We start from the raw sequence: 26,208 nt of genomic DNA on the forward strand, positions 1-26,208 counted from the left end.
TCAGATTAGAAAATAAAAATCATATATCATCTCAATAAATGCATACATATTGCTAAATAAAACTTAACATCCATTCTTTATTTAAAATATATTTTTATTAGAGAAGTTGTGAACTTACAAAACAATCATGTACACGTGTGGAATTTCCATACAACACCTCTCCATGAACACACTACATTGTTGTAGAACATTTGTTACAGAATATGAGATAATATCAGACTATCACCACTAACTATGGTCTATAGCATATATTTGGTATATTTTTTCAATACCCTCCTATTATTAACACAGTACATCTTTGGTATTGATTCAAGACTATTACAGTATTGCTGTTAACAATAGTCCATTGGTTAAATTAGTAGTATTTTTCCCATGCATCTCCAACATCCTTACTGCCTTTCACTAGTGATGTAAATTTGTTTTAGCTTATAGAAGGGCATTCTTCTATTTGTACTATTAATCACTATTCTCAACCACCTCTGGATTCATTACGTTATTCAGACCCTAGATTATTCTCTAGCTTTCTTTCAACTGACTTTCACATCCCTATAGAAAATTTATTTAACTATTATAAAATAAAATTTTACATCCATTCTTGACCTTAAACAATACCAAAAGCTTTTCTTCATAACCTCAGAATGATGATAACTTCCTTCGTCTAATAAAAAATAATTGCAAAAAAAAACCCTACAGGGCATACCTTGATTATAAAAACACACAATATGACCTTCCTCCACTGTCAACCACCCTCTGCCACCTTATCATAGGTTTTGGCCATACTGAGGATTGGTTCACCATACTCTACTCCCTTTCTGTCTCCTGATAACCCAACTTCTAGACTCTAGCTCTGTGAGTCTGCTCAATTTACTTAAGTCATATCAGTGAGGTCATGTATTATTTGTCCTTCAGTGACTGGCTTACTTCACTCAACATAAGGTCTTCGAGATTCATCCATGTTGTCCTGTGTGTTAATACTGCATTCCTTCTTACAGCTGAGTAATATTCCATTGTATTTATATCTACAACTGCAAGCAGGACAGTTTCATCCATCTGCCCTATGGGATCTAAGCCCCCTCTCAATCAGACACAGAGTGGGCATCACCATCCTAAAATCCTCAAGATTGAGGAATGAACAAGTACAAAAGGGAAATGAAACTATGGACTAAAGTAGATTTATTATTATTTTAGCAATGCAAGATCTCGTTAACATTGATATAAAGGCAATGGTCACCAGAGGTTCTGAGGTGAGGGAGAAGGAAGAATAGGTGTAATATAGGGCATTTTTGGGACAGTGGACTTGTTCTGAAAATAACATTGCAATGATAGATACAGATCATTATACATTTTGTCAAAACCTATAAAAATGGGTGGTGCAAAGTGTAAACTATTGACCATGGTTAATAGCAATGCTATTAATATGTGTTCATCAATTGTAATAAATGTACCACACTAATGAAAGATGGTCTTAATGGGGAAAAGTTAGGGAGGAGTTGGGGTGGGATATATGGGAATCCCCTATATTTTCAATGTGTCATTTACGGAATCCAAAGCTTCTTTAAAAATAAGTAAAAAAAATAAACATACAACAAACTGTGAATAGAAGGGAACTTCCTCAGTCTAATCAAAGGCATCTATGAAAAAACCCACAATTAACGTTATACTTAATAGTGAAAGACTGTTTTCTCCTGAAGACTGGGAACAAGACGAGAATGTTGGTTTTTACAATTTTTATTCAATAATTTACTGGAGGTTCTAAGCAGAACAATAACAAGCATGCAGATTGGAAAGGAAGAAGTAAAGATACTTCAATTCACTGATGTCATGATCTTGTATATAGAAAATCCCAAGGAATCCACAAGAAAATTAACAGAACTAATAAACATGTTCAGCAAGGTTTCAAGATATAAGATCAATGTACAATATCAGTTGTACTTATATAATATGCACCAGCAATGAACAATCCAAAGATGAAAGTAAGGAAACTATTATTTACAATAGCATCAAAAAGAATAAAATACTTAGGAATAAATTTAACAAAAGACCCTCAAGACTTGTACACTGAAAACTATGAAACATTATTGAAAGAAATTAAAGATCTAAATAAATGGTAAGACATCCTATGTTCATGGATTGGAAAAGACTTATTATTGCCAAGATAGCAATACTCCCCAAATTGATCTGCAGATTCAATGCAATCCTTATCAAAATTCCAGCTGCCTTCTTTGCAGAAATTAACAAGCAAATCCTAAAATTCATATAGAAACACACAACGAATGGACACAGAGAGCAGACAACGGGGGGGAAGGGGAGAGAAATAAATAAATCTTTTTAAAAAATTCATATAGAAATTCAAAAGATGCAAAATAGCCAAAACTATTTTGACAAAGAAGAACAAAGTTGGAGGACTGACACTTCTCGATTTCAAAACTTACTACAAAGCTACAGTAATCAAAACAGTATGGTACTGGCATAAGGGTAGACATGTAGACCAATGGGACAGAAATGAGGGTTCAGAAAAAACCTTACAATGAAGTTGGACCCTTACAAATATTAAGTCAAAATGGATCAATGCCTAAATGCAAGAGCTAAATTTATAAAACTCTTAAAAAAAATAGGTGTAAATCTTCATGAGCTTGAATTAGGCAATACTTTCTGCTATATGATACCAAAAGCACAAGCAATTAAACAGAAAATAAACTGGACTTTACGAAAATAAAAAAAATTTTTGTGCTTCAAAGAACACCATCAAGAAAGTGAAAAGACAACCCAGAGAATAGGAGAAAATATTTGCAAGTCATATATCTGATAAGGCAACTGTATCGAGAATATATAAAGAACTCTTACTACTCAAAAAATGAAAAGACAACCTAATTCGAATGGGCATAATAACTGAAAAGACATTTTTCCAAAGATATACAAATAGCCAATAAGCATATAAAAAAGATGTTAAACATAATAACCATGGGGATATGCAAATCTAAACCACAATAAGAACTACTTCATATCCATTAAGATGGCTATAATAAAAAGACAAATAGTATTAGTGTTGACAAAGATGTGGTGAAATTGGAACCCTCATACACTGCTGGTGGGAATGTTAAATGGTGAAACTGCTTTGGAAAACAGTCTGGTAATTCCTCAAAAGGTTAGCATATGACCCAATAAAATTCTACTCATAGGTATTTATCCAAAAGGAATGAAAATATACATCCACACAAAAAAATGAAACACAAATGTTCATATCAGTACTAGTCATAATAGCTAAAAAGTGGAGACAACCAAATATCAATCAACCAGTAAATGGATAAATAAAATGTGGTATATATACACACAATGGAATATTGTTTAGTAATAAAAAGGAATGAAAGATTGATATATGCTACAAATGGATAAACCTTAAAAACATTATACTAAATGAAAGGACCAGTCACAAAAGACTACATATTCCATTATTTCATTTATATGAAATGTCCAGAAAAGGCAAATCTATAGAGACAGAAAGTAGATTAGTGGTTGACAGGAACTGAAAAAGGAAGAAATGGGATATGACTGCTAATGGGTACAGGATTTCTTTGTGGTACAATGAAAATGTTTTAGAATCAGGTAGTGGTGATGGTTGCACAACCTTTGGAATATACTAAAAACTATTCAATTGTATACTTTAAAAATGTGAATTTCATGATTTGTGAATTATATCTAAAGAATAATAAAAAAGAATGAACAACAGTACAAGTTTTTAGTGCTTCTGGAAAATAAGAAAAAAGTCTGGTATCAATTTTTTTGAAATGTGACCTGACTTGCATATTTGTCTGTTATTTTGGGGATTTTGAAAATTATCTTAATAATCTCCTGCAAAGAAAAAATGCAACATGTTTTTCAGTGGCAGATGGTATCAAAAGGTGAAGGCAAAAGTTAGAAACTTGAAGAGAATGAAGTTTCTACAGATTATGTCATGTTCCCTAATTTAGCAGTCATCAGTGAAACAAGTAATGAGCTCAATATTACATATTTGCAAAGAGTTGTAACTGAACCTCTTATTATTTGATAGAATATTTTGAATTTTATTTTGCTTCTAAAGAAGATCAACACTCAGGAAACCTATTGATCCAGAATCTATATTTTCATCAAAACCATATTCAATTTAACTAGAACTTGTAGGACATATAAGTTGGAACTGAACACTAACGAAGAGTTCAGGATGAATTTTGAAAATATGCTTCATTTTAGATAACAGTTTGTAACAGTTTGAGATTATTTTTGTGAATCCCCAAAAAGATTATGTTTCTAAACTGGTCTGTTCTTCTGGGTGTGATTCCCTTTGACTGTACTAGATTCACCTGAGATGTCTTTGATTAAATTACCTGTTAAGATTAGGGTTTTGATTTGACCACATCAGTAGGGCGTGACTCAGGGTTGACTCCCCACCCCCTTGGTGGGCTGATACAAATGCACACTCACTCATGAAGGCACAAGAGGAAGAGAGAGAGCACTCCAAAGATGCAAGAGGAGAGAACTTTGCCATCTGACAGAAAGGAAACAGCTCAAACAGCTAAAGCCCCAGGGACAGATAAGCCATTCGCCTGATAGTTTGCAGCTGAAGAGAACAGAACGGCTGAGCAGCTGAGAAGGCCTGGAAAGAAACAACCCCTATGCCCGAAGCTGGATATAGGAAGCCCTGAGAGACAAGCCTTATGCCATCTTACAGCTGAGAGCAGGAAGAACCTGGGACCATGGAGCCTCAAGAGGAAGAGGAAGTTCCAGAAGGAGAGACCAGGCAGAGATCAGCACTCATCTTGCTTCAACATGTGGCAACTGACTTTGGTGAGAGAGCAACCTTGAGCTGAACTTTTCAGGACCTTGTAACTGTAAGCTTTTACTCAAATAAACACCCCTTTTTTTTTTTTCTTTTTCTTTTTTTTATTGACTTTGTAATAATATTACATTAAAAATATATATGTGAGGTCCCATTCAACCCCACCCCCCCATCCCCCCTCTCCCCCCCCAACAACACTCGTTCCCATCATCATGACACATCCATTGGATTTGGTAAGTACATCTTTGGGCACCTCTGCACCTCATAGACAATGGTCCACATTAAACACCCCTTTTTAAAAATACTAACAAATTTCTGGTACTTTGCATCAGCACCCCTTTGGCAGACTAATACACAGTTAAATATGATTATGCGTGTGCTGAAATGCTTTCAAGTATCTTCCTCTACTCCCACCAACATACCTCTGGGAGACTAGTTTCTCTACTGTGATTGCCATTGAAACAAACATAGAATCAGATTTACATATAGATTGTACCAATGGGTAGTGTTGCAGTAGATTAGATAAGTTAACAAGAAAGAAGCAAAGTCATTTGTTACATCAAATACTTTAAATATTTACATCCTTGGTGTTCTTTCAAGGGATGCACATAGGCATTATGTGGGGAATTGCTACATTACTCAGAACTTTTTGTTTAGTTGCAAAGTAGAAAGACCAAAGGTCTAATAGTGTAATAGTGATTCTTTATATTAATTATCAATACAAGAATTTTTAATGAACAGTGTGTAAGGTTTTTGTGATTCTATTCCCCTATGTTTGCTGACCATATTTATTGAAAGGTTGAAATGTAATTTTATGCCTGTTGAACCTATTAGTAAAAATCCTTTTAAGCCTATGTATTTTATTACATGCATTTTAAAATCTTATTTTGAGATGGAGCCAAAAGAGTCCACGGCACAAACATGGTTGGAACCTATTACCCCAAAAAAACTCTTAAAATGTGTACCAGGAGACATATACAAGAATACTTAAAGCCTTGATTTGTAATAGCAAAAAAACTAGAAGTAATTTTCTAAAAGTCCATTAAGAGAAGAATGGATTAATAAATTATGTAATATTCATACAATGGGATACTATGTAGCAGTAAAATGAATAGTTACACACATAAATAAATCTTAAACACAATGCTGAAGAAAAGAAAAATCTCAATCATATTCAGTATGATTCCATTTTTATAAATTTCAAAAACATGCTAAACTGAAAAACATACTATTTAGGGATACAAATATATGTAGTAAAATCATAAAGAAAAGCAAAGGATTGATATCCATACAGTCTGGAATCAGTTATTTCCTCTGGGGCAGGGAGGTATAGGTAGCTTCAAAGGCGTAGGTACAAGGGGACTGCGTGTTACACTTTTTAAGCTGATCTGATCTGAGTGTACTGGTGTTTACTGTATTATTATTCTTTCTACCTTGAGTATGTCTTTGGTGCTTTTCTGTTCAATATTTAAATTTTTAAGAAAATATAATTTTGGGGGGCATTCATTAATCCTTGTCCTGTGAAGCCTGCATTGATCACTCCCTCATAGGACTGTGTCATTCTGTTCCAATAATGCAAAGAACCAATGATGGGTAATGTCACGAGAATAGGAAACGATAACCTAAAAATCAAGGAAAAAATTCAAACTAAATAAGATGCTTCTTATTTCATAATCTCTATGGTGGGGGGCGGGGGAAGAAATTGGGAGTAAAGCATATATAAGCAGTTATAGATAATGAACTTTTATTGATTTTTCTGTTACCTGCCAAGTAATATTTCTTTAATGCTCTGAATATCCATATTACGTTAGGGAAAGATCTAATCACCAGAGTCAGGTTCTGAATGTCCTCTTTGCCCTCTGAAAAGTAAAAAAAAACCCTGAAAATATAATCATTTTAATGGGAGAGGACAGAAAGGAATAAAGAAATAGAAACTTAGAAAACAGGTATTTTCTTGATATGTAAGGGTCTAAAGTCATTGCTTAGAACAGAATATGGAGAAACAGAAGCAGAGTTGGACGTATAAAAGGATGATGCTTCATTAATCTAATGATTATCTTTTAGAAAACAGCTTTGAAATGTGACAAACGTGAAGATCCAGAAATAATCAGTTTAGACTTCTAGAAGGTTTGAGAGACAGTATCACCTAAGGATTCATAATATTATTACTGATGTTTTTGAAATGCAAGCACACTAAGAACTCTATGTTGACAGTAGAGAATAGGGGACACAGTTGACAGAAACAGGGGTTATTCAACGCTTTATATCTTTAAAAATATAAACACACATATAAGAGAACCAAAACCTACGTAAAGAAGAGTGCAATGAAAAAGATGTGTAGAACGATTTAAAAAATAAAATAAAATAAAGAACATGTTAAGGCTCAAAAGAAAACAGTGGAGTAAGAATAGACATATCCATTAATGGAATACAATAGCCTAGAAATAGATGCACACATATACAGTAAGTTGGCTTTTGACAAAGATATCAAGGAAATCCAAGGGGGAAAGGACAGTCTTTCCAAAAATGATGCCGGAACATCTGGCTCCATTTGAGAAACAAACAAATAAACAAAATGAACCTCAATGATTATCGCATGCCATACAAAAAAAAAATAACTCAAATCAGACCTAAATAAAAGCTAAAACTAGAAAATTTCTAAATGAAAATACAGGAGGAAATCCTCACCATCTTAGGATGGGCAAAGATTTCTTAGGACACAAAAAGCACTGGCCATAAAAGAAAAAGTTGATAAACTCAACTTCATTAAAATGAAAACTGCTTTTCAAAATACATTGTTAAGAAAATGAAAAGCCAATACACAGACTGAGAGATAATACTTCCAATACATTTATCTGACAAAGGACTTTGTATCCAGAAAATATAAAGAACTCTTACAGCTCAATAATAACAAACTAACCCAATTTTAAAACTGGGCAAAGATTTAAACTTTACAAAAGAAGATATATAAATGATCAATAAACCAATGAAAAGATATTCAACACCATGAGTTATTCAGGAAATACTAATTATGATCACCATGATACCACCTTTACCCACTAGAATGGCTAAAGGTAAAAAGATTGACAATACTAAGTGATAGCAAAGTTGTAGAACTGAAATTCTCATTGTGACAATCTGAAGTTGTTTATTTTTAGGAGGTACCAGAGATTGAACTTGGGACCTCATGAGTGGGAAGCAGGCACTCAACCACTTGCGCTACATCTGCGTCCTAAAGTTATTTTATGAATCCCAAAAAGAAAAAGATTATGTTCTAAATAATCCATTCCTGTGGGTGTGGGACCTTTTTGATTGGACTTATATAAACAGAGACACAGAGGAAGAGACATACAGGAAAAGGGAGCTCTGCCAATTTTGATCCGGCCATGTGAGTGGTGACTTGAGAATCACTAGCAGCCAAAGCTTAAGCATGAAGTTCCCAAAAGGCTGGGCCCATGGAACTGCTCAAGTCTGAAGAGATGAATTGTATACCTGATAGCTCACAGCTGAACTCAGGAAGAAAGCAGAGTAGCTGAGACTGAGAAAGGGAGCCTGGAAAGAGACAAGCCCCACACCTGGTTGCCCACAGATAAGCACTGGGAGATGGTAGATTCTGTAGGGACCTGGGCAGAGATGGGTTGCCATCTTTGCCACGTGGCAGGACACAGGATCACCAGTAGCTGACTTTGGTGAGAAAGCATCTCTGATGGTGCTTTGATTTGGACAGTTCATGGCCTTGGAACTGTAAGCTTTTATCGTAACTAAAATCCCCATTATAAAAGCCAACCCATTTCTGGTACTTTGCATGTTCAATTCTGTGGCAAAAAAGATACTTGTAATTGCTAGTGAAAATGCAAAATGGAGTAGTCACTTTGGAAAACAGCTTGGCAGTTTATTTTAAAGTTAAACATGTACTTCCCTAAGGCTCAGTGATTCTATTCGTGGGTATTTACCCAAGAGAAATGAAAACATGTCTACACAAAGATTTGTACAGGAATGTTCATAGCAGTTTCATTCAAAATAGTCTTAAAATGGAAACAAATCAAATGTTCCTCAACAGGGGAGCAGATAAACCAATTGTATATTCATATTCCATCAACAGGAGCTGGACAAATTAAGGCTGTCAACAACAATCCATTCCTCACTTTGGCTGACATAGTAAATAGAACAATCCTTATACTGGGGCACAGTTTAATTTCTTTAACCCAAATAGTTACGGTTAATAGCTAATAGTTATAGTTGTAGATCACAGAATAGCTTTGGATTTTCTTTGGTCAACCAGCAGGGAGTGTGTACCATTGCTAACACTCCCTATTATATCTGAAGTGACACAACAGATGAAATAAAATAATCTATATCTATGCTAAATTAAAATGCATCCTGGCTTCCTAGAAAAATCACTGAGGATTGTTTACTTTATCAGGACTGAAATATCTTGGGTTATGGTTGTGCTAGTTCCTTCTTATATAATAGTTCTAATTATTTTTGTCTTTCTCAGAATCATTTAATGCTTATTGTCTAGAGCTTCAATGCTTCTACAATAGCTACTATCCCAGCAGATGACTAAACAAATAATTTAAGAACAGAAAAATGAAATCATGCTGACACAAACTGAAAATCAGATCTCCACTAATGAAACCTCATTTTCAAGGAGAATCAACAGCAGTTGTGAAATTCTGGACAATTCTAAATGGTCTCTCCTGCAGTTTTGGCTGCAGAACAAAGTGGAGACTGAGAATTTTTTAAGTTCCCACAATCCTAGGAAAAAAGCTAATTGTTCTTTAGCCATGGCAACAAATACCCACTAGAATTGGTTTTAAGTTCATTCAGTTGATAAACAACTTGCCTCATCGAACATGTTTAGAAACTAGCCAATAAATGACCGACCGTTGCTTCTGAAGGAAGAAGTAAATTAGGACCAAATTCATTCCAATAAACATACCTCTGAGGCCACCAAACAACAGTCACATGCAAGTAACCACACTTCTACAGATGAAATCAACCCACTTGTGCCTCTGAAAGTCTTCCTGTCCTTGAACCCGATGCTTCCCTAAACCCCTGTATAAATAATTTGCTCTGCTTGGAGAGTTAGTGTCAGACTCCAGCACAGCTCCCTTACAATAGTAAGCAGTCAGTTCAACTATGGCTTTTAATTCAGATACTGAGTGATGGTCTCATGATCCTTTGATATACTTTAAACTTCCCTTTTAATAAATGCAAAAATCTTTAGGAACTTTTTGCTTTAAGACACTTACCCAGACGGTACAACAATAACAATTTAGAATAGCTTTATTATGCTGAACTAACATGAACATTTAGCTTTAAAATATAAATGTAGTATGGTGCTAAATATTCATTAATAAAAGGCAATGAAAATTTAAATATAGAGTCATTCAGGTTAGTATTTTTGGGGCAAATATTCTGGGGTAACAATCAACCAAGAGTTTATTCTGGCAAATTTCTAGAGTAATGATTTTTATACTTTTCAATTAAGTGCTTTCACATAGTTATAAGATTTTTTGTAGATGATGGGAAAATTACTCTGCCATGTCTGCCATGTCTGCAACCTTGGCAGGATTCAGTGCACAGGCAGTAATGTCCTAAACAGAACATTTGAGAAAAGATGGTTCAGCTTCTTTGGTTCTACCTTCATCTTCATCAGGCTTGACCACACTGAAAAGAACTCGCTTTCTCAATGCATTGCTATGCAGGGTTCCAGCATGCTGTGCCTCCAAAAAGGCAGACAGTCATTTCATCTTCTTGCATTGCTGGTCTGGAGCCCAAGCATATCTATCTAAAGAATTAATCATAAATATGGATATAGGAGAGTATCTCAACTTTAAGACCCTACAACCCACGCTATACTAGAATAATCACATTATTGTATCACAAAATCACAATCACAAGGTTAAAAAGGAATCTCAAAAATTCACCTGCTTCAATTTCCTACCTCGAGGTAATATGGTTATATTAATACGCTCCCAAAAGTTAAAGCAGATATTTTTATAACTAGAAAAAAAAATTCTAGGAAATGCATGTCCTTTCTTCACATATCCTTTATCATTCTCTTCACACTTCTCCCTTCACTCAAGCTAAGAAAAAGAAAGCATTTAAGAGACAAGGTAGAACAGTCACCATAGAAGGACTAAAGAGATTCTTACTTTCCAGTTGGAATCTGGCGGCAAATCCTGAGAAGGGAGAGGAGAATGTGAGTGAGAACAAGCAACCTGTTATCCCCTGCTTGCTTAGTTCTTTCCTTTGAAATGCCAATTGGGAATACAATTTGAGTTAGCATGGTAATAATAATAATAAAAAACACTATTTGATAGGAGCCTACTATGCAATGAGTACTTAACAAATATTATGACTACTGTGCAAGGAGGAATCATTAGCCTCATTTTATATGCAAGAAGAGACCCCAAGGAATCAAGTAACTTGCTCAACCTTGTGCATGTGGTTATCCCTGGATTCCAATTACAGCCATGCACATCCTTCATTTTATAAGAGTGATTCTGAGGAATAGTGTGGAGTGTCAGAATCATGGTAGGAACTCTCAATGTTAGATTCTCTAAGTATTGATCACCCCCTACTCCAACACTCAGAGACTCACTGCCCTAGTAACCAATCCACAGATATTGATGATGATGATGATGATATTAAAATAATAAAACAATAATGGTGACAATGATAGCAGTGCATATGTATTATCTCATTTAATCTTTATAAATGTACCAGGAGGTATTCATTACTCTTAGTCTATTTTACATATGAGAAAACAGTCACTGAGAGGTTACTTTGCCTAAACTGACACCAAGTGAGTGAATGATGGAAGCCAGAGTCCAAGCCTTTACATGCTATGCTGTTATACAATGCAGCAGAGGAATGTACCAGATCTCTCAGGTTTGCTGAGAGTGGGAAAAAGGTTGAAAACCGCAATTCTACAGAATAAACTAAACTCTTTAGTCTGGCCTTCAGGATTCTTTCTGATTTTGCCACAACCTGTGGTTTTCAACTGTATTTTCCATTATCTTTTCATAAGCCCAGGAAATTTCGTGGTATTTTCTGTAGATGCCCTGAGAGTTCATATTTACTTCATGCTATTCACTTTTGCTGAAATGGCATTTTCTATGAATTCCACAAAGCAAAATCCTATTCATCATAAAACTTCCCCCCACATAGAAAAAGTTCTATGAACTATTGAACTCCCATAGCACTTTGTCCTTCTCTCAGAATGCTCCTGACATATCTATGTCCTTGACTTGATTCCTACCTGACTTAAGGAGGCACATATTCTGTGTAAATAAATGAATACTCTTCTGAGGCAAAATGCCTGGATGGAAAAAATGTGAAGATCTAATGAAACCAGAGGGAAGAGATGGCTTTAAGTCTTTAACAGTTGGCAACCTTAATACTATAGCCCTCACTAAGGACAAAACAAAACATAACACTTATACTTGTAATATATAATGTTTGGGAGTGTGCATTCTGGAGGTAGACTCCATCATGCTGTGTGTACTTGGACAAGTCATTTAACTCTCTGTATGTCAGAGGCCTTGTCTATAAATGGGAGGTAATAATAGAACCTGCCTTGTTGTGAGGGCTAAATGAGTAAATATACAAAGTGCCTGGAACAGTGTGTGAGTCACAGTAAACACTATATAAGTATCTGCTTATTATTGCTGAAATTCTTACATATGTTGGAAAAGTGGTTCAGGTCATTAACCCTCAAAAAATGACTATCAGGGGTGGAAAACTTTCAGAAGGAACAACTTAGGTGATACAGAGATGAACTGACTTTCATATAAGACCTCTCAAAAGTCACAGACCAAGAGGAAATGTAAATAAACATTATAAAATAAGTCAAATTATGCAGAAATAGGTGAATACAGACTTACAGGTAAATTACAGAGCTATTGGAAGCACAGAGTCTACCTGTGAACCTAAAGGGAACTGTTTTTTGGTCAAACAAATTTAAAAATAGATAGCATCTAATTAAAGCAGTCCAATTCACGTGGAAGAGTGTGGGCTATGGTGTGGACCACAGGCCATGGGGTGCAGTGATGCTCAGAGATGTACTCACTAGATGCAATGGATGTGTCATGATGATGGGGGAGAGTGTTACTGTGGGGGGAGTGGTGGGGTGGGGGCAGTGGGGTGAATGGGGACCTCATATTTTTTGAATGTAATATTTTTTTAAAAAATGAATAAATTGAGTAGAATTTGGAAATAAATAAAACCAAAATTAAAAAAAAAAACAACAGTCCAATTCAAACTTGGCTATTTGGACTTGGATTTAATTTTTTAGGAAAACAAATTTTATGTATTGCCTGACTTCCCTAAATAACGCATACAAAGCCAACATTACTTAATATTACTTTAGTAATAATTATATATTATTTTACTATTAATATACTGTTTTTAATTACCAGATTATTTTAATATTAACATATATTATTAATTATGTACACAATGCTTTTGTAACAAACCATCATTGCTGTAGTAGTGAGAAACTCATAGATCATGAATACAGGAAGAGATTTTTTGAGTGATATCCTACTGCCCAGGATAGTAATGGTTTATGCTTGCCACCCTAATTAAAAAAACAAAAATAGGGAAACGGACTTAGCCCAAGGGTTAGGGCGTCCATCTATCACATGGGAGGTCCGCGGTTCAAACCCCGGGCCTCCTTGACCCTCGTGGAGCTGGCCCATGTGCAGTGCTGATGCGTGCAAGGAGTGCCCTGCCACACAGGGGTGTCCCCTGCATAGGGGAGCCCTATGCACAAGGAGTGCGCCCATAAGGAGAGCTGCCCAGCGCGAAAGAAAGTGCAGCCTGCCCAGGAATGGCGCCGCCCACATTTCCCGTCCGGCTGGCTGATGACAACAGAAGCGGACAAAGAAACAAGATTCAGCAAATAGACACAGAGAACAGACAACCGGGGGGAGGGGGGGAATTAAATAAATAAATCTTTAAAAAAAAATATATATATATATATATATTTATTTATGAAGAAGAAACTTGGATTACATAAATGTTACACAAAAATATAGGGGATTCCCATATGCCCTACTCCCTAGCCCTTCCACATTTTCCCACATCAACAACATCCTTCATTAGTGTGATACCATTGTCACAATTGATGAACACCTCTTGGAGCATTGCCACTAACCTAATTAATTATTAACAGCTCCTCCTTTCATTCTCAAAAGTGTCCTAGTTTGGAATAAAATTAATATGGCTACCTTGGTGATAGTATCTTCACACTTATTTTATTGGTAAGGAAACTCAAGGCATGTAACAAGTGCTGTGACTTAGTTAAAAGTCACAGGATTAGTAAGGAATCAGACTCAGGAACTCAGAAATCCTTATTCCTAAATCAGGAGTCTTCCTATTAAATACTGCATGGACTCACCAGTAGCAAGATAATGATGGTGGCTGCCATGGCCAGGATTTGGGCAACCAACATTACAGACACACCAATGAAATGTGAAGTCAATGCGAGAAAGGCTCTTCCCACCTCAGAGGGACTTCATGGGGTCAGAAGCTGAAGGTGAGAGGTTTAGGGAATCATTGCTTGTGTAACCAAAGCCTCGCCTATTTCCCTTTTCACTGAACTTACTTGTAATTCCTTATTTAACATCGCCGCTGAGATGAGAAAGGTTGTGGGGAAATAAGGAATTTAGGTTTAGACATCTAACTGGAGTTGTAGAGTAAGAGTTCAGACTGGAGATATCAATTTAGAAATAAGCACTGAAAGGATGGTATTTGAAGCATAGGGCACTCCGGCAAGCAAGAAAAGAGTTCCATGGTAAAGAACAGAAGCCAAAGGGGAGGTGAGTGATTCAGGTTTCAGGACATTGAACAACCAGCTCCTGCAATGATGCCGATGACAATGATACAGATAAACTGCAGCTACTACCACGGTTGGAAACTGTGCTAAGGACTCTACCAAGTACTTTATATACTACCTTAATTCTCATTATTGTCCTCTGAGGTAGGGGAAAAAATAAGACTCAGGGTGCTTAAGAAACTTGACTAAAGTCACAAAATAAGTAGCAGCGCAGAGATTCAGACAGGTCTAACTCCAAAGAGCCCTGAGATCTTCCCACAGTGCTCTGCATATTGAGGCTTATCTTCCCTCTTCTGTCCTTGGTCCACTGTATATGCCATTACTGCTACAGGTAATCCCTTCTCGTATTAGCTAAGGGTGGGAGGGAGAGTTCTGAAGGTTCAAAGCTACTGTGCTGAGGCAAATTTATCACGTGGCAATTGATATAAAATTCAATATTATACTACTAATCAAAATTTTATTTCACTTTATAAGATGTTAAAATTTTATTATCATAATTAAGAAGTTATTTCCAACAGCTTAAATTCCTTAAGTGATGACAGTCTGGTTTATAAATATTTCCTTCTGCGATCCTAATCTATTAAAGTACTTTTAGTTCATGAAAACCAGGCATAGGCACAAAATTTAACTGATTCTGATATTACACAGGAAGAAGACTATGTCACTGTAGGGAGTCTTGGGTTGTTCCCTAGTTGTTTCATGCATTAAAGTCTAATATCCTATGACTAAGAGAAGCTCCTTCAGATCAGGGACAATATCTTCTGTTTCTTGTACACATTGATTAGCACAGTACTTGACGTACAATATGCACTTGATAAAATCCTGATATTTACAATTCTCAACCTATTGAGAGTTTATTGTCATTCTACCACTTAAACATTTTGTCTCTCCACATGAAAATAAAGATACAGCCAAGGGCAAGGTTTTCTATAACCACACTTCCATAATGGATTTCTTATGCACTATTAGAATTTTAGTAGTGTTCTAAATAATCTAAGTTGTGATATGAAATAATCAGTGCCTAAAACAGGGAATTGACAATGGTTTAAAGTTTTTTTGGGAAAGATTTATTTATTTCTCTCCCCTTCCTCCCTAGCCCCCCTGTTGACTGTTCTCTGTGTCCATTTGCTGCATGTTCTTCTTTGTCCACTTCTGTTGTTGTCAGTGGCATGGGAATCTGTGCTTCTTTTTGTTGCGTCATCTTGTGTGTCAGCTCTCCGTGTGTGTGGCGCCATTCTTGGGCAGGCTGCACTTCCTTCGCCCTAGCCGGCTCTCCTTATGGGGTGCACTCCTTGTGCGTGGGGCTCCCCTACACGGGGACACCCCTGTGTGGCACAGCACTCCTTGCGCACATCAGTGCTGCAGCTCCACAAGGGTCAAGGAGGCCTGGGGTTTGAACCGCGGACCTCCCATGTGATAGATGGATGCCCTATCCACTGGGCCAAGTTCACTTCCCGATGGTTTTAATTCATTGTTTATCTATTACATTTACAGACATTTTGGTGGAATTCAATAGGCATTTAGGGATAAAAAAGCCTTAATTCTCTTGACCCATTGAAATATTTTATAGCAGGTAAAATATTAGTATACTCCATTTGTATCTAAATCAAAATGGTAATTGTAAAACAAAAGGATTTTGTTTTTAAGCAAATGAATGAAATAGAGATTTACAAAAATGAGACTTGTATAGTAACATTTATTCACATTTCATATCACTTATGACTAACTGCAGTTCTTTTCCCCCCTCTCTTTCAGTTTGTCTAGGAGAATCTTTTTGTGTCTTGTAGGATATGTTATCCAAAATGTATGCTTTTGTCTCCTCACAAAGGAAGAATATTTAGGATTTCTAACACAAAGAGGAACTAGTAGAGGCTTTACATTAAATTGAGAAAGGAAACATGATGTGCTGCTGATCCTTCTTTGCTCAAGATATTGTCAGTCTGTTTATTTTATTGATAATTATGCTTGTACCTTCTCAGGTTTACTATGCTGTCAGAAATACCATGGGGAGGAAGCTAAACACATGAATAAGAGGGAGAAAACCCTGAAGATGATATTAAGATTCTCTTCTATACTTCTTAGAAGGAATGCCAACAAGGTCCATCACCGTTTAGAGTTCCATATTATACTTCTGATATCATAAATTAAGAGTCTTTGAGCAGTCAACAGAGCACCTGAGTAAGTATGATGAGAAGGAGGGGAAATCACCGTTACAGAAAATGAACCCAATCATCTCTAAGTTTATAGAAGTTTATAGAAGAAAGGACACTGGTCCTAAAATGTCAAGGCTGTATGTTCAATGGGCTAATTTGACATAGAGGAAGAATTCTGTTCTAAAGACAACAATTGGGCCCTTACCCACAACAAGCAATCTTATTACTGTTCACGAATGATAGAAAGATACAATGGGTAACACTGGATGGTTAGTTTGGTGCCAACCTAACCTTAGCGTTGGAAAAAACCTCAAAATACAATGTTACTGGTAGTATACCAAATGTGAATGCCTTCAGCACAATACACTGGCCTTGACACGATCCAAGTACTCTGATTGCTCTTAGGCACTGGGCAAGAACACACCCAACACATCCTGCTAACTGTGGTTCAGTGGGTTTAACTTCATGTCATACAAACACATTTATCAGGATCGTTCTGTTTATAAGATACCTAATAAGCACCCTCAAACAATATAACTTGTGACATACTAGATTTTTTTTAGTTAAAAAATAGTTTTAAAAACTGGAGAGAGTGTTTGCCAAGGGGAAATAAGAAACTACTCAAGCATTCGAAGTTCCAAACAGAATTTCAAAATCAAGTTGACTTTCTAGTTTTTGCTTGAGGTAGGAAATGGCACCAAAAATAGCTGATATGCTCTGAAAAGCCTTCCATGTTAACATCTGGGATAAAATTTTAATTTTAAAGCTTCTTTAACATTATGGAAATGTTAAAACATATATTCAAATAAACAAAATAACATAAATTAATCTCAGCCCACTCTCATGTATCATCACTCAGTTTCATGCATTATGAACTTATGACCAATCTTCTTTCATCTATGTTCTTTGCATTTTCCTAGATGATATGTAATTTCATCTCTAAACATTTCAGTAAAAACACATGATTTTGAATGGACAGTGTCATAATTTCGGGGTTTTGTATTTTATTTTTTATTTTATTATTTTATTGTGAATATTTATGTTAGTGAAAGAGAAGAAACTGGCACATATTAGAAGGAAGAAGAAGAAAATTTAGATTTTTTAGTTTTTATGGAATTTCTACTAAAGTATAATTGCAAACTTTTCTCATGGCAAGGTAGTATTATTTACCTTAATAAACATTAATTGAGCACTAGGGACGGGGTTAGCTGCTAGAGATATAAAAATGAGTAAAACCAAGATCCTGTCTCTACAATGGTAAGACAGGCACATAAATGGATCATGTTGGTAAAACATGGGAAAAGCTAGGATAATGGTATTCACAGGGTACTATGAGAACAAAGAATAAGGACACTTAGAGCAAATTAGGTCTTAAAGGCTTCCAGGAAGAGATGACATCTGAATGACTTCTACAATACTGGCAAAACAATTACTTCGTCACTAAAAGAAGTCCAACCCAGAAAACTACAAGTGTTGGAGAGGACGTGGAGAGACAGGAACACTTATTCACTGTTGGTGGAAATGGAGAGTAGAATAGCCACTGTAGAGGACTGTTTAGCTGTTCCTAAAGATGAATATAGATTTGCCACATGACTCGGCAATATCACTACTATATACTTAGAAGAACTGAGAGCAGCAACACAACAGACTTCTGCACACCAATGTTCATGTGGTGTTATTCAAAATTGTCAAGAGATGGAAACAACCCAGGTGCCCATCAACCAATGAATGGATAAACAAACTGTGATATATACACACAATGGAATATTATGCAGCTGTAAGAAGAAATGAAGTAGCGAAGCATATGACAACATGGATGAACCTGGAGGACATTATATTGCATGAAGCAAGCCAGACACAAAAGGACAAATACTGTATGGCTGTGCTATTATGAGATATATTGTGGAAACGCATAGAATAACTAGAATATGAAAATAGAATGAGGTTAGAGACTGGAAAGCTGAGGGTTAACTTGTACAGAATTGGTAAAAAAGTTGTATGTTAATCTTTGGAAATGAATAGAAACACCATAGTGTTTGTAATTAGCAGTGCTATTGTATGAGTATGGTTGAAAGAGAAAGTCTTAAAGTCATGTATATTACTAGAAGGAAGGCTAAACAATGTAACATGGGACTGTATAGCATAATAAAACCTTGTGTGAAATATGAATGTGGGTAATATTGCATATATAAGACTGTTTTTCTTTGAAACTGAACAAATGTTATTTATGTTAATATTACAAGTTGTTAATATAGGGCAAAAAAATTATACAAGTGAAAGAAACCAGACACAAAGTACTACATATTGTATGATTCCATTTATATAACATGTAAAAATAAGAAGTCCAACCAATATCAAGTTTTCTTCAAGCAAATTTCCTTCATTTAGCTAGTTGGGGAATTAGGTGAAGACTCTTCAAATGACATCGGTCTAGGAAGAGAGTGAAACCTAAGCATTCAAACCACCACTATATAATGTCCTGTGGAGAATATCAAAAGTTAAAGACATGGTCTTTACCCTCAAGGAGAGAAGACTCTAGAGGGATTAAACATGCACAAGAAATTAGACATGCATTAGAAAACCTTACTAAGTAATATTCAACCAAATATAGTTTAGAGATAGGAAGAGTGATGTGGACTGAAACATTTGAGTAAAAACTGGGATTTCAACCAAGGTGTTGACTATAAATTTAACCCAGATTAAAAAAAAAAAAAAGGGAAACTAATCCAATCAAGTAAAGAACAAAAGAAGAGTCTTAGTGGTCAGGAATCTTTGCTTTCAAGTTATTTCTTCACTCTGCCCATATTTGGATTAATTAAAGCAGAGAAAGAACAAGATCTTTTATATAAATGTCAGACTCCGAAGAGGTATGTGGGTATGTGCATATGTTTTAGGTAGTGTCAGAGCACAAAGATTTGATTTGAGAATCTACAATCTAATTCCAAGCTATTCAAATGGAATAACGCTCAGTGGCAGGTTGCAAAAATACAGAGATCTATACTGACAGATATTTGATTCTAGGGGAAGTAATAAAACCTAAAGCCATGAAAACCAAAGTCATCAAACACATAAGAAAATTCAATCAACAGTATAAGATTAAGAAGAAATGTTTTCTAATTGTCATTCAGAGATCAATGGCTCACCATTTATAATTCTATGTTCAGCGACAACAATAATAGAAATAATAGTAGCTAACACTTAATTGGTACCTATTGAACAGCAAGCTTTATATAATTAATGCATTTAATCCTCAAAACAGCTTATGAAGTAGGGTATTACTATTCCTCTTACTTTGCAGAGAGATTGAGAATGGCTCTTTCCTTAACTCCAGTTATTCGATATTCAATGGTGAGGATTTTGGTCAGAAATTAAACATATAGGTAAACTGTGAGAATAGGTTGAAATCTAATTGTTTTATGAATTCAGAAAAATTTCTTAGATCCTTCATTGACCTGGAGACCAGAAGCCAAACTCAGGATCTGTCAAGATGACTGGGTTGCCCCATTGGATTATCAAGGAAACCCAGCATTTGCTGGCAGAGCCAATTCCTGGTATTAAAGCAGAACCAGATGACAGCAACACCTGTTATTTTCATGTGAATATTGCTGGCCCCAAAGACTCCCCCTTTGAGGGAGGGATTTTTAAACTGGAACTATTCCTTTCAGAAGAATAATACCCAATGGAAGCTCCCAAAATATGATTCACAACCAAAACCTTTCACCCTAATGTAGACAAGTAGGGAAGAACATGTTTAGACATTTTGAAAGATAAGTGGTCTGCAGCACTTGCAGATCCCCACACTTTTCTATCAATCCAGGCTTTGTTAAGTGCTCCCAATTCAGATGATCCATTAGCAAATGATGTAGCAAAGCAGTAGAAAAACAAAGAAGCCCACACCATAGAAACAACTAGAGTGTAGACTAGGCTATATGCCACGAACAATCTTAAATCAATCTGATCATCAAATGTGCATCACTTCTCCTGTTCTGCCAAGACTTCTTCCTTTTTTTTTTTTTGCATTTAATGGACACAGTCTTAGAAACATTACAGTGTAAAAGCCCGGACATCTTCAGTCCTTTGCTGATTAAATGCACATCAGCAAATCTATGTCTTATCCTGATTCACCGCTGTAAAGCCTGAGCAGAGGCTAGAAGTATCATCTGGATTGTTAAGCAATGTTTAAAAGCAGTGGCCCCTCTCCTGCTTTTATTCATTTCCCCCATCATGGTTTACGTATATAGCACTGTGAACGAAGGTAGTTGTCAGGGTTAGGTGCAAAGATGTAGGTGTTTTTCGTTATTTTATTTTTATTTTTGAGGAGGGAGGTAGCTTTATTTTAATTTTATGAGCTCCTTTCCCCCCTTTTTATGGTGATCTAATTAAATGCATTGGTTAAAACAGGCTAACCAGTTGTTCTTTAGAATATACCCTCTATCCAAGTCTAACTTTATAGATGTTAGACTGTAGATAGACACACTTGATTTGTTTGAACCAAAATGGGAACATTAACCTAATATCACAGCCCTCACTAAAAATATCATGACTTTGCTGTCAAGTGTAGAATCCTTCTGTCATTAAAAAAAAAAAAAAGCTTGTGACCATTTTATATGGCTTGTCTGGAAACTTCTGTAAAGCTTGTTTTAGTAAAATATTTTTGATTTTCTAAAAGAAAAAATTCTTCACTGACTTAAGTAAAGTGAGGCATGAAAGTAAGTTAGTAGAACCATAAACATACATGTCAAATCAATCTATAAGATTTAGAGGTAGAGTTGCAGAGTTGTGAATAGGAACATGTGCTGTAAATGTCATATTTATCAACAGATCAAAGAATAGTCTCTGAATATTTGCCATGGGATGAGGAATGCACCATTTTCATATACACAGAAAACATAAATTATAATAAATATAATAAAGAAAGTAGCAAGTAGTAAAAAAGCATTTGAAATAACTTTTGTCCATAATAAACAGTAAACTAACTCAGGCAGAGTTAGTTGCTTTCTCTTCCAAGCTCTGAGAGCACTTTATATATCGCTATACCCAGCATTTATATAACATCATAATATATATTTGTTCATATAGCCACGTTTTCTCCAGATTATAAATCCTTAAGGATGGGGTCTGAATTTATTCATCCTGGGATTTTGACTCTATGCATGCATCTAGTAGAATGAAGATTTATTGAATGAATAAATGAACAGATGATTTGATAGGTAACTTTTAACAAAATTAAGGCACTATAAAGCATTATATAAAAGTTTTAAATCTCAGTTAAGCGGTAAGCGTTTTTGATATTTTAAGAATAGATTCTAGGGAAGCAGATGTGGCTCAACTGATAAGAGTGTTCACCTACCATACAGGAGGGTCCAGTGTTCAAACCCAGGGCCTCCTAGCCCATGTGGTGAGCTGGCCCACACGCAGCGCTGCTGCATACAAGGAGTGCCATGTTATGCAGGAATGCCCCCGCGTAGGGGTGTCCCATGTGCAAGGAGCGTGCCCCTTGAAGAGAGCTGTGCCGCGAAAAAAGTGCAGCCTGCTCAGGAGTGGCACTGCACACACGGAGAGCTGACGCAGCAAGATGACACAACAAAAAGAGAGACACGGATTCCTGGTGCCGCCAAGAACGCAAACAGACAAGAAGAACGTACAGTGAATGGACACAAGAGAGCAGATACAATGGGGGGTGGGCGGGGGAAGGGGAGAGAAATAAATAAAAATAAATCTTAAAAAAAAAAAAAAGAATAGATTCTAATCACCCTCGCCAGGCACTTAAGACCTTTCTACATTCCTGCCCTAATTTACCTTCTCAACCTTAGTTCTCTACTCCCTCTTTGTTCCTATATATGAATTACATTCTCTGTGCTTTCTCATCTCTGTGCTTTAATTCCGTAATCTTTAAAAGTTCTAGATTATGCAGCTTTATCTGTATAAAATATTTGAGTATACTTTTTTAAACATGGTACTAACATTTATTACTTATTACAAGAAAATTGGACATTTTAAAAAAAGGGTGTAAAAATATATAAACAAGTTTTCATCCTTTCTTTTTACAATGCATTGTCTTACAGGCATTCCACTTTGAAAGTCACTGAGTTACATTAAAAGAACAAAGTGCACAGGGTTTTTGTGAGAATTAACTGAATCAATATGTATAAAGCACTTAGAACAGGGTAGTTATAGAGGAAGCACTACAACTATCAGCTAATTTAATTATCATCATCATCATCAACACTGTTCCTTTGGACTAAAACAATGTTCCCATATGTACTCCCTAACCCCATTCTTACAGGTTGAATCCCTAAAGGCCAAGTTTAAATGCTGTCTTTTCAAAGAGTTATTTGAATCCATCTCTCTCTCACTCTGTCTCTTTTTTAAGCAATTTAGGTCTCTCACTATAGGGGTATCAAATCAAGAAGCCATGCTCAAGAAACCAAAATAAAGCGGGAATAGAAAAAAATTAAATATAATTTCATAGAAAATTATGCAAATGAAAATTTGCAGCTATTAACCTTGAGAAAAATAAGCTACACAAGAAAGGAAATACAATCATAGTACATTATCTGGCTCTATAGTAAATAATGCTTACACAGGCATACTAATACAAACATTGACTACCAATTTAACAAAAATTGTGACATAACTATTTGGGATAGATGGGGCATTATAACAGCACAAAAATTCTCAATTTTTCTTAGCAAAAGTCTAAAAGATATTCATCATAAATTAGAAGTTTAGGCATATTACTTTAAAATGTAAAAATGCCAGGAAAAAACAGCTAAAATATTTCAAAGTGATTGAGTCTGAGGAACGGGATTACAAAGAACCTTTTAGTAATATTTAATTTTAAAATTTTGTATATGTATTATATTGATCACATTTTGAAAATAAAGGCAATTTCCTTAAATTTTAAAATTAAAAGGCTTCTACTTAAAAATAACAAGATAAGGGAGTGGGTGTAGGTCAGGGGTTGGGCTCCTGTTTCATATGTACAAGGTCCTGGGTTCAATCTCTGGTACCTCCTTGAAAAAAAGAAAAGCAAGCTAAACATGTACATTTGACTCTATTCTTTCCTGGAACCCTACTAAAACAATAGAGAAAAGATTTAGGAAGACATGAAAATAAAAAGAAAAGAAAAGGTACAAAAATGGAGAAAAAGAAAAATGTATTCCAATAATTCCAGGAAGCAGATTTCAGGACAATAGGTGTGTAGAAGGCTGAGTGAGCAACCACTCCGGAACGGAGCTGCTCAAAAGCCTCCAGAAGAGAGGCCTTTGTACATCCAAGTATTGAAAGGAGACTTGGAAAACTGCAGGAGAGTTTTGGGGATGAGGTAGTGACAGAGAGATAGAAAACTAAGCAAAGAAGAAAACAAGACAACTATAAATTCCAGGAAAAACAAAACTAGAGATGAAAGGGAATCACAGACTAGTTCATAGCTCAACTGTGAATAGCAGTTACGTAATCTTAATGTAAACAGAATATTGATCTAGCCAAAATTGAGGTACAATTCTTCTAGTAGAAAGAGGAGGTTAGGAGTTGTGTAGTGGTACTGGGGGTAAATGAAAGAAAGCCAAATTTTCATTTCCATTATTAATAATGTCTAAAATTTAAAAGGGCAAATATGTTAGAGATATAGAAGCAAATACTAAAAGAAACAGGAAAAAAACTTGCTTGTAGGGAATGGGAAGTTGGAGATGAGAACAGAGAAGGACTTTCTTAACAAGTCATGTAAAACTCACTCTTTCAACTATATCCATATATAATTCTGACAAAAAGAAAAAAATTGAGAGTAGAAATGAACTGGACCTAAGGAAAAACTGCATGAACTGTTTCCAGCGCATTTCTCTGTGTCATTTCTGGTATGAGGCATGGGTAAATGAGCTAAGAGTCAATTTTAAGAGACAGGATCATCTTCCCTGTTTCCCCTGGGTGGAAGAAATTTCTTTCAGCTGTTCTCACGGGGTTTTATTATGGCACTTTCTACTTTTTATCTTCTAACTAATCTTTTAAAAATTTCTTGCTCCTCAGTTACTTCCCTGCAAATTGTAAATTTACAGATTGTATATTGGGAAGGGTGTATCTCTCTCACATGGTAGTTGAGAGAACTAAGTTAAACACTGTATGTGAAAGTACACTGTAAAGTATAATGTATTATGTAAATTAATAATGTATTATTAGGTCTTATTGCTCTTATGAGACCAAAGATATATGAAAGTGGGATCTATATTTGAATCAGTTCATCTAAAATAATTGGACTGTACTGTCTTTAAATCCATAATTAGATAAAAGCTTGAGGATCAAGTTAATGTAAATATTAAGTATTAGTAGCATTAATGACCTTCTTTAATGACTCCATGAATATTCATTTTCAAGTTCAATTAAAACCAGACTTTCTCTTAATTGCTAACTACAATTTGAAGTGAATTAATTCAAAGGTTTCATTTACCAGATTATATTAAATGTGACCCTGAGTTTATTGGTTTTAAGATCAAACCAATATGAAGGCATTGAGTTGATTTTTGAAATGTTAAAATAAGCCACGAGCCCTCAGGTTTATATAGTACATTCTTATAGCAATCTGATCATAAAAGAGATTCCAAGAGGTTTTGAACTCTTACCTGTAACACAGCAGCAAATAAGTATACCACAATGAAGATTATAGTTAAAGATGTATGACCACTTTTCATCAAATGAATAGTGTACAGGAAAATTAAATGTCCGGGAATCACTAAAAGCAGTAGAACTTGGGCAGACTTATTATTTACTCCTGTAATATAAAATTTAAAAGCTGTTAAAATTATATTTTGGTTAATAAATCAAAGTTATTGAATTTGAGGATTATTTTCTAATTACTGCATAGCATCACATAAAATTCACTTGCTAAAATTAAATTTCACCTAATTATAATTCACTTAATTCTTCAAAATTCCCACTATTTATTATATATTACATAATTAAATTAAGGTGATTGAATAAAAGCTTGTTATGAAGAACATTGGTCAGACTTTAATATCCACCATAAAAACAAAGGGAATAGAAAATATAAACTTCTTTAAGTATTGGAATGTTTTTATTTTTATTATTTATTATTCCTTTAGAGTTACAGCATTCATAAGACAAGGCTGGGCATTCTTGATCTTCATTCAAATATCAATAAATCACATTTATTTTCATGAGGTTAAAAAAAAAAAGGGACAAAATTTGTGAGGTTTAGAAACTATACCCCCGCATAGGGGAGCCCCACGCGCAAGAAGTGCACCCGTAAGGAGAGCCGCCCAGTGCGAAAGAAAGTGCAGCCTGCCCAGGAATGGCGCCCCCCACACTTCCTGTGCCGCTGACGACAACAGAAGCGGACAAAGAAACAAGACGTAGCAAATAGACACAGAGAACAGACA

The 26,208-nt window shown here is 35.4% G+C and overlaps 1 protein-coding gene across 2 annotated transcripts in view; it reads right to left on the reverse strand.

The window, feature by feature from the left end:
• SLC41A2 (solute carrier family 41 member 2) overlaps positions 1-26,208 on the reverse strand; it is a 174,122-nt gene that overhangs the window by 26,696 nt on the left and 121,218 nt on the right. The window contains exons 10-11 of one of the 2 annotated variants that reach the window (XR_009188336.2): positions 25,432-25,580; positions 6,577-6,672 (exon numbers count right to left, since the gene is read on the reverse strand). Coding sequence is in view for 1 of the 2 variants with exons in the window: in XM_004446785.5 (XP_004446842.1) it covers positions 25,432-25,580 (149 nt within the window). In the remaining variant the exon portion in view is untranslated. The remainder of the gene's footprint in view (positions 1-6,576; positions 6,673-25,431; positions 25,581-26,208) is intronic. The other variant, XM_004446785.5, reaches the window with a different exon arrangement.

The sequence above is a fragment of the Dasypus novemcinctus genome, chromosome 12 (genome assembly GCF_030445035.2).
Source record: "Dasypus novemcinctus isolate mDasNov1 chromosome 12, mDasNov1.1.hap2, whole genome shotgun sequence".
In the NCBI taxonomy this organism is placed as follows: domain Eukaryota; kingdom Metazoa; phylum Chordata; class Mammalia; order Cingulata; family Dasypodidae; genus Dasypus; species Dasypus novemcinctus.